The sequence below is a fragment of the Clupea harengus genome, chromosome 23, assembly GCF_900700415.2.
Source record: "Clupea harengus chromosome 23, Ch_v2.0.2, whole genome shotgun sequence".
Taxonomy (NCBI): domain Eukaryota; kingdom Metazoa; phylum Chordata; class Actinopteri; order Clupeiformes; family Clupeidae; genus Clupea; species Clupea harengus.
In genome coordinates, this window is record NC_045174.1 from 15,073,374 (window position 1) to 15,090,873 (window position 17,500).

General features: G+C 46.7%; 1 protein-coding gene across 1 annotated transcript in view; it reads left to right on the forward strand.

Annotated features, from left to right (window-relative positions):
• The window catches only part of jmjd1cb (jumonji domain containing 1Cb), a 145,271-nt gene that overhangs the window by 46,222 nt on the left and 81,549 nt on the right, over nucleotides 1-17,500 (forward strand). The window contains exon 2 of the mRNA XM_031560884.2: nucleotides 5,343-5,507. Within this exon, the coding sequence (XP_031416744.1) occupies nucleotides 5,343-5,507 (165 nt within the window). The remainder of the gene's footprint in view (nucleotides 1-5,342; nucleotides 5,508-17,500) is intronic.

Here is a 17,500-nt window from a genome sequence, read left to right on the forward strand (position 1 = left end):
CACACACACATATGCAACTCATTAGTATGACGTTAAAATTGCCCCCAGGAGAAACTGTAGCACCCAACCCAAACAGCGGATGACTCAATCCTGTATTACATCAGGTTTATCGTGCACAACTGCTGCAGAGGTCAGAATCCAGAAACGGGTCAGAATCCTGCAGGATTACACATCACTTCCTTGTACTCAGACGACCAATAGCAGTGCAGCAAGCTTCTGAGCCTATGTAACTTCCTGGCTATGTTCTGGGTTCTCAGAGATCTAACTTGGGTATGCATTTTTGGAATGTGTATGTGTGTGTGCATTTTTTTGAATGCATGTACATGCCTTGCATGTACATGCCCGTGTGTGTGTGTGTGTGTGTGTGTGTGTGTGTGTGTGTGTGTGTGTGTGTGTGTGTGTGGGTATCAATGCCGATTGGAGGAGTTTGACGTTTCTGACCCCTTAAGAACGCATCAGAGCCTGGACAGGGCTAGCCTGAGGACCTTTCATCAAAACATGCCCAGGCATGCCCTGCCCTTCTCTCACACAGACACACACACACACACATATACACATATACACACACACACACACACACAGACATATAGGTGTGTCAGGGACGGGGGCAAACACATACTCAGACACATGCTGTAGGCTAGTAGCATAGCTCTGCCGCCCCTCTGCAAACACATATGAGTGAATGACCGCTGTGGTCAAACAACAGAGGAGGCCGTATTCTCTATGTCATGAGCATTACAAATATCAAAATCACACACACACACACACACACACACACACACACACACACTTGCGCTGGTAGTCTGAAAAATACACAAATACACACAGTGTCTATAAATATATATATATATATATTGGCTTGCACGTGGTGCTGTAGAGGCGCTCTGCTGGAGAGAAGTAGAAGCCGGTGATTTTGAGGTTCTCACATCTCTCAGATTTTCCATTTGTCTGTGTAAACGATGGAGCTGTGTTTTTGTGTGTGTGTGTGTGTGTGTGTGTGTGTGGTGTGTGTGTGTGTGGTGACCTGGACTCCCCCAACACTTTGTACTCCCTGCTGAGTTGTTCCCTGTTCCGTCCAGTCACCCTGTGTGACCCTCTCTGTCCCTAACATTCATGCACACACACACACTCACTCTCTTTCTCTCGCTCTCACTCTCTCTGTCTGCCTTGCTGGTCACTAGCCTGCCTGTTCTTTCTCTCTGTGTTTTGCTGTCTCTCTTTTCTTTTTGTTTCTTGTGCTTTTTTCCCCCCCGGTCCTCTTACTTCACCACTCAGTTTCCCCTTTACTTTTCTTTCTTTCTTTCTTTCTTTCTTTCTTTCTTTCTTTCTCTGTCTCTATCCCTCTATCCCTCTGTGGAGAGGGTGGTGTGGTTGGGCCTGTGCCAGCCTGCGCTCTCAGTAATGCCCTGAGTTGGAGCTCAGGCCAGCGCTTGCCAGGTCACTGCCAGGATAGCGGGCACAAACACGCCACCTCCCCTCCCCAACCCAGAGAGCAGTTTTTTTGGTCTCCATGTTGTTAATCAGGGCGAAGGAGGACAGCCACAGCCCTGCTGCCTGCTGTGTGTGTGTGTGTGTGTGTGTTGGTGTGTGTGTCGTGTAACTGAGGTGATGTTTATATGAGCATGCAAAAGTTTGTTATTTACATGGAGGGATTTAGCTATGTAGCTAATGCATAGTTGTATGTTTATGTGTGAATGCATTCATTTTGTGCGTGTGTGTGTGTGTGTGTGTGTTTGTGTGTTATGTAGATAAAAGAGAGAGAGAGTGATTGAGTGTGTGGGATAAGAGAGAGTTTAAATGACGGGCAGTGTGGAGTTGTCGGGAAGGGGAGGATAGTGAGAGACACACACACACACACACACACACACACACACACACCTGCTCCAGTGACACACCCCAAGCAGGAAGCACAGATTACACTCTCTCACTCTTTCTCACTCTCTCTCACTCTCTGTCTCTGAATCACTTCTGGTCTGAGTCCATGGTTATGCAACAGTCTCCTGTTAGCATGGATGTCATTCGCAATTGGTCATGTCCTGCAGTTGTGCAAGGCTTTCAGGCCCATGAGGATGAGACATATACACACACACACACACACACACACACACACACACACACACCAATACACATGGAAAAGACATAAGGCCTAAACACCCATGCATAAACAATTCATCCCTTGTGGAAGAGTTATAAAGATGCAGTCTGTACACACATCCTAATCAGTTTAGAGCACACACACACACACACACACACACACACACACACACACACACACACACACACACACACACACACACACATACACGCACGCACGCAGGCATGCACTCACTCAAAGATGGATGGTCTGTCACACAAGCAGTTGGCAAGCTACAATAGAGCAGCTCTTATGGAAATGGCCATATATGCACAGCAGTGCCCACATACCCTCTCTGTTATACATACATGATGAGTTCTGTGTGGGCGAGGAGGAACGCCACGTATCCATACATGAATATGAACACACATGCAGGCGTACATATGTGCATACACGCACACACACACACACACACACATACACACACACACACACACCAATACACGTGGAAAAGACATAAGGCCTAAACACCCATGCACAAACAATTCATCTCATGTGAAAGAGTTATAAAGATGCAGTCTGTACACACATCCTAATCAGTTTAGTAGATACACACACACTCACACACACACACACACTCTCTCTCCCACACAATACACATGGAAAAGACATACAGGATATAAACAACATGTGGACATGTGGAAGAGTCATATTGATGCAGACTGTACACACATGCATATATGAACTTATACTCACACACACACACACACACACACACACACACACACACACACACACACACACACACACACACACACGGTGCAGTCCACGTGGCTTACGCGTTCCTCCCTCCTCCCACGCTGGCCTGCTGTTCTGTCTGTGCTCGACATCACAGGCCCCATCAGGCGGTTGTGCTGACAGACCCGTGACAACCCTCTTCAGGTGCCATGGCAACCGGTGACTGATGGCACCGTCAGCAAGCCTATGACATCAAGTACAGTAGACGCGACGGAACAGGCTCTGGAGACAAATTGAAAGTGGAAGTGTGTGTGTGTGTGTGTGTGTGAGTGAGTGTTTGCCTCTCTGCTTGTCTACATGTGAGGGTGTCTACATGTTCTTCAGGGATGTGTGTGTGTGTGTGTGTGTGTGTGTGTGTGTGTGTGTGTGGGATTGTGAGTGTTTGTGTGTACTTGTACGTGTTTGTGGATCCGTGTGTATGTGTGTGCGTACATGTATGATCGAATGAGAGAGGGCCCATGCTGGTTAGAATGTGCCAGAACATCGTCGCCAAAATTCTGTCACCTCTAATTTGATGTTTAAGGGCAACAAATAGGCTTCTTGTGACCCTAGCACCACACACAGACACACACACACAGACACACACAGACACACACAGACACACACAGACACACACAGACACACACAGACACACACAGACACACACAGACACACACAGACACACACAGACACACACAGACACACACAGACACACACAGACACACACAGACACACACAGAGCTTATTCCCCTCTAATGTCCATTGCTGAATATAAGACATGGTGATGGTGACGTCCGTAGTTGTTGTTTGACGTGGACTGGTTGGGGCTGTTTTGAGAAACTGTGTTTAACTGAGGCCTGAAACCAATTTAGGCCTCAGAAACCGGGTGAAACAGGGAGTGACATTTTTGTGGGTTTGTGTGAGGTGTGTTGGGTTTTGTATTTGTGTGTGTCTGTGTGTGTCTGTGTAGCTAGCTAGTAAACAGACACAGCAGTACATGTATTGCAGCTGAAATGTCTTGCACTTCCTGGCCTTGAATGATAGGTCGTTAACCTTTACATTACAGCATTGTGAAACAGTATAGTGAGACACACACACACACACACACACACACACACACACACACACACACACCCACGCGTTGGCTTTGAGTCTGATATGTGGTCAGACATATGTTGTTTGTGTATGTGTTTCTTCTCTTCAAACTCTGGCTGTTTTATTTTGGGAAGGTATTCTTAACTTAGCTTCTATAAGCCCTTTGTGTCACTGTCCTGAAATAGCTATACGAAAAAAATATATGAACTTGACCCAGTGAAGGCCAAATATATCCAGACATTTTTCACCTCAGTGCTTTGCTACTTGCTATTATTATTTCCTCACAGTCATATTTAGCTGTGTTTTAACTGTACATGGGTTATGACCTCCCCTGCCCCCGCCCTACACACACAAGCACCGGCAGGTCGGGTTAAACATCCATTAAAGGCGTGTGTGTGTGTGTGTGTGTGTACGTGTCTGTGTGTGTGTGTGTGTGTGTGTGTGTGTGTTTTTAGGGCGCCGCTCCCCTTTTTGTCGGGTTGGTGAACTTTCCGGCAACTTTTGACCCTGACTGTTTATTCGCCGGTGTAATCATTAACGTGCACTGCTGACGAGGAGTGGGTGAAGGAAAGGCGACAGGGCCACAGACACACACACACACTAACACACACACACACAAACACACACACACACACAGTCACTAGAGTGCACTTGTGCCGTCGAGGACACACACGTGGGGCCTGGGTGCAGAGATGCCACGTAAGACGCGCCAGTGTGCTTACATTTACCGCCAGTCATCCCCCTCCTAAAGCATATGAGCTCATGTTTGTGTGTGTGTGTGTGTGTGTGTTTGTGTGTGTGTGTGTTTCCTTCAAAGCCTGAATACACAGTCTGTCTTCTCAAGAGACATTCCTCCCCCTCTCCTTTTTAGGATTCCCTAAAGGGTTCCCTTGGAGTGTGTGTGTGTGTGTGTGTGTGTGTGTGTGTGTGTGTGTGTGTGTGTGTATCAGACTGTATCGAAACTGCTTACTTGCCGAAACCACATGCCTGTTTTTTTTTGTACTTAGGGCACTTTGATGACATGAACAAACATAGACTTTGTTTTGAGGCTCTAAAAATACAACCACTGCGACATGCACAAACACACACACACACACACACACACACACACACACACACACACACTCCCAAAAAATAAAACACTTTGATTTCCCTGTACAGTTAAATGATTACTATTTTTCTTTTTTTGCCTGGGTTTCACATTTGATCTTTATATTTACTTAAGCCTGTAGAAACATGATGACACAAACACAAACACCCAAAAGTAAACAACAAAACACTTCGATATCCCAGGCCAGTGAAGTTATTTTGTCATTTTGTGATGACGTCACAGTCAGTGCCCTGGCTCTGTGTTTGACCCCTGACCCCTGACCTCTGACTTCCTCTCTGTTGACAGGTCTACGTGGAGTTTGACGACCAGGAGTGGGAGAAGCGCGAGTGGGTGAAGGTGTACGAGGACTTCCGGATCTTTCTGGTGGAGCACCAGCTGGTGTGGGCAAAGCGGCGCGAGGGATCTCAGCTGCAGGTGGCCAAAGCCAAGCACGTCCAGTGGCCCGCGCTGGTAAGTGCGATTTTTACACACACGTACACACACGTACACACACGTACACACACGTACACACACGTTCACACACAGACACACACACACACTCATTCACACTCATGTCCAGTGGCCTGCGCTGGTTAGTGTGATTTTAGACACACACACACACACACACACACACACTCATGCCCAGTGGCCCGTGCTGTGATACATGCTTACATATACACACATGCAAAGCTGTGGATGGCCATGCTAGTCTGTGAAAAATACACTTACACACACACACAAGAGCCGTGCACACACACACACACACACACACACACACACACACACACACACACACACACACACACACACACAGAAAGACAGACTGCCATACATGCGGAATGTTTCAAGCAGATTTGAATCCAAGCATGTTTAATACCACTGATAAATACCCTTTTAAACACATTCACACTCTCTCACACACACATAAACATTTGAAAGAATCCACACATTAATACACACACACAAGTGAAACCACGTTCAGTTGGTGTTGAGTGTGACTCATGTGTGAACACACATACAGAGACACATTCAATTACTCACCCAGATAAACGCACTCACACAGACAACACAGGGACATACATGCGTGCCTATAGTTTAATCATAGACACACACACACACACACACACACACACACACACACACACACTGCAATCATGCCCACACACATACCCATAGACAATTTCTCTCTCTTTCTCACACACACACACACACCACATGCCCTATTTCTGTGAAAAAATGAAATTGTGTAAACTCCCACATTGTGAAACATCGTGTGTTGTTGATGGACACATACCTCCCTATGTGCCTGCTGGGGCGAAAATTGTGCCATTTGTGAAATTTGGCTTACCTCTGACCTGGCTGTGTGTGTGTGTGTGTGTGTGTGTGAATCAGCCAACGGATGAAGTGGAATGGAATGAAATGTTCCTTACGTTGGGACTGTTCGAAAGTGTATTTTGTTGTGAGCTGAGAAGAACAATTGGAGTACTCTCTTTGTGAAGTGTAAAGGCCCTAGAAGATGTGTGCGTGCGTGCGTGAGTGAGTGAGTGAGTGAGTGAGTGAGTGAGTGAGTGAGTGAGTGAGTGAGTGAGTGAGTGAGTGAGTGAGTGAGTGAGTGAGTGAGTGAGTGAGTGAGTAACGGGGAGTGTAAATGTTTAACAATGCAGTGCCCTGCTCTCTCCCTGATCCACACACAAACACACACACCCTTCTCCCCCTGATGAGGGAGCATTGGCGGGCGCGTTGCTGGGGAGATGTGTGCTGTGTTTTGATTATGTAACTCGCGGCCAGAACAGAGCCATCTGGCGCACACACACACACACACACACACACACACACACACACACACACTGGAGATAAGAGTTCAAAGAGTGTCCCAGTCTGAGAGTGAGGGAGAGACAGACACAGACACAGAAACACAAACTCCCACTGGCACATGCGCACACAGACACACTGTCACTGGCCAGAAATTATGAACCGCTGGTATGTTATTATTTCCATACTTTTGCTGTTTCTTCTGACACACACACTCACACTCACACACACACACACACACACACCATTGCAGTAAAAAACATACTGAGCAGACTATAGATTCATATTCTTTCTCAATCTTTTTTGCTTAAGTGTATTTTACTTTGGAACAGACATTTTGTCAAATGATTTAGGCCCAATCCCACTAAAATCCATGGATTTTTGAGCAGCATATTCCAGTCCAGCTGTCGACAGAGCAGTGCATAGCCTGATGATCTGGTGATTTCATTCTATGTACCAGTGCAAGTTTTTAGATTTAGTACTCCTGATTACTCTCTTAGGTTATATCTGATTATGCGTCATAGAAATGTGAAGGCCAGTGTGGTCGTGTGGGTGGTGGTGTTGGTCGTGGCAGCTGGCCTGTTCGGGATTCATAGGGGTCGGCCGTGTGTGGTTGTCTTTGCCGTGGCAGCTGGTGTCTTTGCCGGCTCAGCCTGGTTCTGTAGCAGCAGATTGACTCCTGCAGTCGTTGTTCCCCTTGGCCGGACCAGACTCTGCAGTGGGGTCATATTATGCAGGTGTCACGCTAATTACTGTCCCCCTTCTTCCCACTGCACTGCATTATGCCGGTGTCACGCTAATTGCTGTCCGCTCTTCTACTACTGCTCCCCTCCCCCCCACCTCAGTGTTCTCTGCCTCTTTGACTGGTCCTGAGGGGCATTGTTCTTTTTTCTTTTTCTCTTTCATTCTCTCGCTTTCTCTTTTCTCTCCTTAGCTCTCCCTCTTTCATTCCTTATTTCCACCATTTGTCTCTCTCTATTGCTCTCCCTCTCCCTCTCTCTCTCTCTCTCTCTCTCTCTCTCTCTCTCCTTCTCTCTCCTTCTCTCTCTCTCTCTCGCTCTCTCTCTCTCGCTCTCTCTCTAATTCTCTCTCTCTCTCTCTCTCTCTGTCTCTCTGTGGCACAATTGCTTTCAGGAGTCCATTATTTATGGCTGCTATTTCAGGGGGAGAATGCAGACTTTTACAACCGGCCAATGGATAGGCCCGAGTCAGCAGTCAGCAATCAGCTGACACACACACAACACACACACACACACACACACACACACACACACACACACACACAGTAGGGCTGCAGCGTTCTCTGGATCATTGTCTGGCTCCCTTTGATGTATGTCGGGTGCAGCAACTGCTTTCCTCACGGAGCCAAAACGGTGTATGACACACACACGCACACACACATTGCGTATTGAATAATTCCATGGACTAAATGTCAGGTGCAGCAACTGTCCTTTTACACACACACACGCACACGCACACGCACACGCACACGCACACGCACATACCCCCCCTCCCCACACACACACACACACACACCTGCTTCACTGCCTCCAGCTTACTGGATCTATTGATGGCCTGACCTGGAAATCGAAGGCCATTGGCTATAGCTGCTGTCATTAGGCGTCACTCTGTCTTGTTTGCTCACACACACACACACACACACACACACACACACACACACACACACACACACACACACACAAACACACACACACACAAGGGTTAATGTGAATCTGCATGTGTGCATGTGTGTTTGTGTGTGTGATTATGTATGTTGCTGTGTCTCTCTCTCTGTGTGTGTGTGTGTGTGTGTGTGTGTGTGTGTGTGTGTGTGTGTGTGACCATGTACATATGTGCTGAAGCACACGTGTGTGTGTGTGTACCAATCAGACATGGCAGCACTCCAGATAGGCCATCATCAAAGGACAGGCGAGCTTGTCACACACTGTCCTCCCAGCCGTAAACAGAGTGTGTGTTCTGTCTCTCTCTCGGCAGCGTTCTCTCAGTTGTTCCCAGCATAATAACAACAGTTGATTTGCCAAGATGAGGAGAACGGTGGCGTGATACGACGTCAATGACGCTGGCATTGTTATGGCTGTTTCTATGGAACGTGCAGTTGTGCTACTTAGGGTATCAGTTTGTTATATGCACAGATAAATGTGCTGAGCAGTGTATGTGTGTGTGTGTGTGTGTGTGTGTGTGTGTGTGTGTGTGTGTGTGTGTGTGTGTGTGTGTTTGAGTGTGTGGGCGCACCTGTGTGTGTGTGTGTGTTTTAAGGTTACTTCAGGTATGCCCGTTGTTAATGATAGCCTGTAAATCTGTCTGTCTGAAGCCAGGAGATGATTAATCAGGCCGTGAACTAACACACTGCTCTGATTGGGTAATTGTCGTCAGAACCCCAGGGTTAGGCGTTCAACACTGATTGAGTACTTTGTACTCTGGCATCAAAAACACACACACACACACACACACACACACACACACACACTTGTAGACACTCATACGTACTAGAACAACACCAAGACCTTACTGTTTCAAAGAATCGTGCCCTTGCCTCCCTCGCACATGCAGAGACATGCAGACACATATGGTTGTGCACTCCTACACACAGAGGCACTCAAGGTACGTTTATACACACACACACACACATACACACACACACACCACTCATTCACAAATATAGGAACCATCATTTTATTGACGGATAATTAATTTTTTCTCTGAGATTGCTGTAAATGGATTACTTATGTTACATAATTAAAACTGTCAAGAACAACTTTGAATATTTTTTTTTCCAGCACTAGTATGTGCTGCCATCTATAGCTTTAGGTCAAATTAACGTTTGTCTTTATTAATACAGAGCTCTAATTAAGCTTTAATTAATTAGAAATGTCAACTTGGATTGCGTAACTAATGTTACAAAACGCAACTGAGGACGTTACATGTGACTGACATGCAACACCAGTCTTGTCAGCACAGATAGCAGGCCTGAGGTTTTGTTTGCTGCGGATAATCTACTCCTTAACCTCTAGTAAGAGAATTGTGAATCACGATGGAAGGCTAAGCAATATAATAAGTTGATGTTTTTTGTGACTGATGTTACATGTGGACTAGGCCTTATCTTTCCAGTTATTACATTAATATTAGAACTCTCCTAAATATTAGAACCCTTTTGGATCTATTATTCTCAACTCCAAGCCGATGTGCAAAGTGTTGGCTTGTGGACTGTTTATTTTAAGTGGACTAGTTGTAACTTCAGTCACGGTTACGTCAGTCATGCTATATTTATGTAATTCCTAGAAAAATAAATAACCATTTTCTGTGATTTATAACTGAGATATTGTCTTTAAATTGTGCTAGATGCAATTTTTGACTTCCAATAGTTTGCAGACAATTTTGAATGACAGTTTTACATGTCCATTTTTTTGTAACATTGGTCACACTCCAAACCTCCACCAAAGTACAAAGAAGCACATAGCTGAAGATTAACTGACATTCAAGATCCATTGTCAAAAAAGGTCTGAGTATAGTTAGCCATAAAACTTCAACCGTAATGATAAATACCATGGCATGGCAGCTGGGTAATACTTGTCACAAAACCCTCCAATTTGTAACGTCGGTAATGACTGATTCACCCAGACAGATGTGCACACACACACAAACACACACACACACACGGAGCGAGAAACAGATGAAATTACTTCTCAGAAAGAACAATCGTGCGGTTTCATAATCTTCAAAAGAACCGTGGCATGAAAACCCATTATTTTCCTCTGCCGATATGAGGGGCAGTGATAGGACAGTGGGCTGTGATCTTTTTGCTGGATTAATACAGGGGCACCACGGTGTGTGTGTGTATTTGGTGTTGGTGTGTGTGTGTGTATATCCGTGTGCAACGTGTGCTTGAGGTGGCGTGATAGAAAATGAACGCCTCTTGTAGCTTGGCAGACACCAGTGCCAACTCGCCCTAGTCTTCTGTGTCTACTGCTGCTGTGATCTATTTGCTGTCTGCCGGATCGGGTTTTAAAACGGTTAAATAAAGCTGTTATATAAACATCAAAAGGGTTCTTTTGGGGGCTGTGCCGGTGCAGTGGTGGTTTTACCCTGTTTTTTTATTTTTTTATTTTTTTATTTATTTATTTTAGTTGCTGGGGGAAAACTGGGCTGGTTGCTCCACAGCCTTGAAATATACTGATCCCTCCCTGCAGAAGGTTCTGGAAAAATTACTTCACACTTGTCAGGGTGGATGCTACCTCGCCTGGCTCCGTCCTGATGCCACTGTGGCATACAAAATATCGAGACACACAATCCAATCCACACAGATGTATATAGTTTTATACTGTACGTTATATATGTTATATTACTTGCACCGATTGTGACTCATGACTAGCTCCCCTTAAAAAAAGGCTTTCTGTAATACAATATGTAGGCTTTGTGTGTCCATTTTATGTGTGTGTGTGTGTGTGTGTGTGTGTGTGTGTGTGTGTGTGTGTGTGTGTGTGTGTGTGTGTGTGTGTGTGTGTGTGTGTGTCTGTCTGTCTGACATGCTCACAGTGACTGCCACTGAGCCACGGCCCGCTTTGTGAGATGAATGTGTTTCATTAGCTAACGGTGCTGCCCTTGTCCCGCCGGAGATGAATAGCTGTCACTCCCTTGGCATTACATTAGCCTTGCTCCTCTGTGTGTGTGTGTGTGTGTGTGTGTGTGTGTGTCTCCTCTCTCTCTCTGTGTGTGTGTGTGTGTGTGTGTGTGTGTGTGTCAGCCTAATGGATCCCACACTGATGAGGTGTTATCCTCTGACACACTGTCCACTCTGTCCTGTCCTGATCAGAGCTGAAGATGCGTAATGCCTGTGTGTGTGTGTGTTGGTGAAGGTACATTATTTAGCGGATGCTTTTATCTAGGGGTATGTACAGCACAGTGTGCGCGTACTTAATCAGTTATCACCCACGCTGCCCTGATGACTCCCTTTAGCTGTTTATTTTTTGCATGTCTACAAGGGTGTGTGTGTGTGTGTGTGTGTCTGTGAATGGCTTGTCGGTATTTCTGGTGATGCTAGTTCTACAGGCCCAGCTGTTTGTGTCCTTTGACCTGCAAGGGTTCCACTCCTCCTTTAAAGCCCTACAGCCGTGTGTGTGCGTGCGTGCGTGCGTGCGCGCGTCTGTGTGCGTGTGTGTGCATCCTCTACTCTACCACCCACGACAGCCAGACAACTGCGCATGCTCTAAATGGCTGCAGCTTTGATGAAGGCCTTAACACAGCTAGGCATGATCGGCTGGTGGACAGGATGTACAGGATGTAACAACAGAAGTGTGTAAGCACTGTGCTGTACAAACAGACAAGTTCACTGATGACAAATAGGCCACATGTCGCTTTTCAATATCCGCAAATACCCCAGACATCACCCTCTTACATGAAGATAGTGAAAAGGCTTTCGATCTATGTATGGGCACTTATATCTCACCTCCAAGTTGCTGAAAGATCAGCCACAAGTTGGCTAATCACATGCCTGAGTTTCCACTGCCAACTAGTCTTTCTTGTGTTTGTAAAACAAGTTCATGTGCATGCCCAAGACTGCCAGAGTTGCAGCTGGGTGGGTTAAGCAAGTCAAATGCAAAAAAAAAAACACCCAGCAAAGTATTGCTCGATTCCTGCCATAATAGGTAGTGTGTCCGTCTGGAGACGGCGATGTCATGTCTGCCCGTAATCACTAGAGTGGGTCTGATAACGGAGGAGTGGCACACGCTTTCTGTGTCTGATCCATATCTGCACAAAGCTGCAACACGCTCTCATTAATGTTTATATCTTTAATTCCTCCTGAGTTAAGATCAAGATAAGACTATTGAAGTCTGCGTGTGTGTGTGTGTGTGTGTGTGTGTGTGTGTGTGTGTGTATTTGCATGCTATAGGCTGTAGCTAAAAGGGGGAATAGCCACTGTGTCTGTTTTTCTCCCACTAACGCTCTCATTTTCTCACTCCTCACTCCCACTATTTTTATGGGTTTGTTTTTCTTGTGCCTAGTTTTTTCTCTCCCTCTGCTTGTCTGTCTGTTCGTCCCTGTGTGTGTGTGTGTGTGTGTGTGTGTGTGTGTGTGTGTGTGTGTGTGTGTGTGTGTGTGTGTGTGTGTGTGTGTGTGTGTGCGCGCACGCCCAGTCAACCCAGCTCTGTCAGAATGTGTGTCGCTGGCGTAGAGGACAAAATGTCACACATGTGTCTGCTGTACTCAGAGAGGGGGAGGAGAGCAGAGGTACAGACACACACACCCATTCTCTCTCGCATACAAACCTACACACACACACACACACACACACACACACACACACACACACACACACACACACACACACACACACACACACACACACACACACACACACACACACACACACGTACGGCAGAGGAGAAGGAGTACACAGATGATCTCTCACTGCCAACAGCACAGCTGGCTCCTTAATGGCAGCAATCACACTGCAGCCGTCAGCCCCAGGCCCCACTCTCCCTCTCTCTCCCTCTCTCTCTCTCTCTCCCTCCCTCTCCGCCCTCTCTCTCCCGGTCTCCTGATCCCCTCCCCCTTTTCCCCTCTCTCTTTCTATTCTCCTCTTTCTCTTTCTCTCCCTCTCTCTTCTGCCCCTAAAAGGGTGGGGGAGGGAGAGAAGGAGCGAGGGATGAAGGATGAGGGGGGAGATGGAGCGAGGGAGGGGGAGGGAGGGGGGGGGGCTGCTGTCTTGGTGAGTAATGGAGTCAGGCAGTTTTGGGGGAGGAGAGGAGGAGAGGAGAGAAGGAGGGGGGGGGGACATGACTTCATGGTGGAGAGGAACAGAGACTGCCTCCATTTGGCCTCTAGTCTTCTGATTTCTCTTTCTCTCCCTCTTTCCCCTTCTCACTGTCCATCTCTCCCTCTTTCACTCTCTCTTTTGACTGTGACATCTCTATCCCTTCAGCTCTATCATTTCATGTCTTTTGCACTCGCTGACCCCCTCTCTCTCTCTCGCTCTCTTCCTCTTCCTCCCTCCACCCCATGAAGAGCACATATATTCTATAGGCTACGTTCTGGGCTGCACTGGAACAAACGGATTAACGGCGAAATGTAGCCGTCAGCCCGTTTCATTTCTCTCCTACTCTCTCCCTCTCCCTCTATCTTTCCCTCACACTCTCACTGTGTGTGTGTGTGTGTGTGTAGAGCAGGGTTACCACTGAGTACACTGAGCAAATCCACATGTACACACACACACACACACACACACAAACATACACAAAAACACAAATCTGGCTTTGTGTGTGTTGGTGTTTGTTGTGTTAGGAACTAGGCTACCACTTCAGTGCAGTGTTAGGTCCTTCCATAAGCCGCCTGTGAGCAGCACAGAACACCTCTCATTGGTCTCTCTTTTCCCTCCCTCCTCTGAGATTGCTTCCCCAGCTGAGCTTCACTGTGGAAATACACACACACACACACACACACACACACACACACACACACACACACACACACACACACACACACACACACACATATGCACACACACACCCACCCACACACCCACACCCACTTTCTTAAGAGTGCACATAGGAAGTTGCCCCCCCCCCCCCCCTCCACACAGATGTTTATAGTTTTATACTGTATAATACTGTCTCACTAACACATACATATACACACACACACACACACACACACACACACACACACACGTGTGATCGTGTACGTGTGTAAAAGTGTGTGTGAGTGAGTGCGTCCGTCTTCAATCATCTCTCTCTTTCTCTGGCGAATGCTACTCTCTTTAAAAGCATTAGTCATGAAATCAGTCCTGAGACTTTCTCAAGTCTTTCCTGCTCATAAACAGGCCTACTTGAACCCTGTGCAGCCTCTGTCTCACACACACACACACACACACACACACACACACACACACCACACACGTCCTGCGCATAAACAGGCCTACTTTAAGCCTCTGACTGCCTCCGTCGTAAAACAACGTCATCATGAGATCCAGGAATCAGGCTCCACCAGGGCCACAACTCTTAACACACTCTTCACTCATTTTTTAACCCGCGGCCATAAAACCAGATCTTCCGTTGTGTCTTTTGTGGCCGTCTGATGTGTCGGGTGATGCATGGCTGTCTCACGGTCGTTTTGGGAAATTTTGAGGAAAAAGTATTCGGAGCCAAGTAGCCATGGTGTCACCATCTCAGTGTTATTATTATCTGTGTGTGTGTGTGTGTGTGTGTGTGTGTGCGCGCAAGACTGGGAGTTCTCTTGCCATGACGTTAATACGGAAATATCTCCTCAACACATCCTGTGCGAATAACAAAATGTGAATCGCACTCTGAGAATTGTACTGCCTGTTCAACCTCCTCTATGATGTACATACACCAGTATATATTTTGTGTCTGTGTGTGTGTGTCTGTCTGTGTGTCTGTGTGTGTGTGTGTGTGTGTGTGTGTGTGTGTGTGTGTGTGTTGTCTGAGAGATCAGCTACATGTTTTTCTGTTTTGGCTCTCTTGGCTCCCCGGTGCGCCAGTCGAATGTGATGATGTGGCCACATGTTTAAGCACATGCTCAGAGAGAGTGTAGAGAAAGTGTTGGCAGCACCAGCCACGCACACGCACACACACACACACACACACACATACACATACACACACACACACACACACACACACACACACACACACACACACACACACACACACAATTACAGCCTTTTCTCTCTCTCTCACACACACACACACACACACATCCTTTTTCACACAAACACACACATATGCATGACATACATAGTCTTTTTGCACAAGCACACACAATACCCTTTTTGTTCAAACACACACACACACACAAACACACACACACACACACACACACGCACACAGCCTTTTCTTCACTCGTCCATAACACTGGGCTCCGTGCCCAGATGCAGGGTGTGTTGCCTGCTGAAGCAGTTACGTTACCATAGATGAGGGACTTTCTCCCCTGAAAGTGTGTATGTGTGTGAGTGATTATGTCTGTATCATTATCAAATCCCAGCGCCATAGAGAAGTCAAACAAGTCAGTCTAAATAGTGGAAAGTCAGTTGCCTAGCAAAATGGACTGTGGATGTGGCTTTTGTCGTGATCATTTTGCGTGGGTTAGCTGGTGAGCTATATATATAAATTGAGTAAATGATGTTACTGTGTTGTGCATGCAGGTAGGCCCTCCGTTTACAGTTACAGCAGTCTTGCACTAATATTAGTGCATCAATCAGGAAAGTGAGGTGTTTCTTTGTGTACATGTGCTTTTGAAGCTCTGTGTATGTTGGTAGATGGTTATCTAGTAGGCTATGCTATCCATGCTAACTGTAGTCAGCTAAAGCTAAATCACTGACTATAGTGTTTTATGGTACCACTGATGTAAATTTAGTATTTTGCATTTATTGTATTGTATATTACATGTAGCATTTGACTGGCCTGGTAGGACATGTGAATGTCTATGAAGTGTTTTGTCACATTATTTTGCATGTGTTTGTCTGAAGTGTGTGTGTGTGTGTGTGTGTGTGTGTGTGTGTGTGTGTGTGTGTGTGTGTGTGTGTGTGTGTGTGTGTGTGTGTGTGTGTGTGTGTGTGTGTGTGTGTGTGTGTGTGTGTGTGCGTGTGCGATGCGTGTGAAAATGCGGAGAGCCGGGTGTGTGTGAGCAGCGTGAGCGCAGAAACAGATGTGTGTGTCGTTTGTCAGCGCGGGCCGCAGAGCTGTCAGACGGCGGCGGTGTGATCTGATCCGCCAGCAGTGCAGGGTGAAACCAGAGCCGGGGAGATGGAGTCTGGACTCCCCTGACCTCTCCTGTACAGAGGGAGAGAGGGATGGGGAGAGAGGGAGAGGGGGAGAGAGAGAAAGGGATGGAGAGAGAGCGACTGCTGCTGTCTGAAAAGAGAGACGATATCACCTCCTGTACTGAGAGAGAGAGAGAGACAGGGAGAGGGGGAGAGGGAGAGAGAGAGAGAGAAAGAGGGAGAAGGCATATAAAGTGAGAAGTGAAAGAAAGAAGAAGAAGAAGATAATATCATTTAAATTGTCAATTTCAAAGGGAGAAAAGGTTAGTTGTGAGATGGAGAGAGATGACAGAATAGAGTGAAGAAAGAGTGGGAAAGGAACGAAGAATAAACTTATTTCAAAGAGGGAGAGAGAGAGAGAGAATGTATGTTACACCACAGCCTTTGTTTACCCTCTTTGCCATTGTTGTTTTTCTCCACTCCCTGTCATGGTGTCCCCTCCTCTTTCCTCTCCGTGCGATAGAGGAAGTGATCACACCCCCTGAGGAAGTGAAGCCACTGTGGGTTTCCTGTTCCTCACCTCTATGTGTGTGTGTGAGTGTGTGAGTGTGTCTGCCCGTGCGTGTCTGCACACGTGTTTGTGGTGAGGATGGTCATGGTCATGGTCATAGTGGCAGAGAATTTTGAAACTTAACCATAGATTTAGACTAGTAGCACACACACACACACACACACACACACAGACAAAATCATATACATATACACACCTCTGCAACCCTTAGCGTCCCCCTGTGTCATATTATTGGTAGAAGGGGCACTTAGGCGGCTGTGTGTTTACACGCTTACTGCATTTGCCCTCAGCTGCACACCAAGTCTAGAGAGAGGGACATAGAGGGCGAGAAAGTGAGAGGAGGAG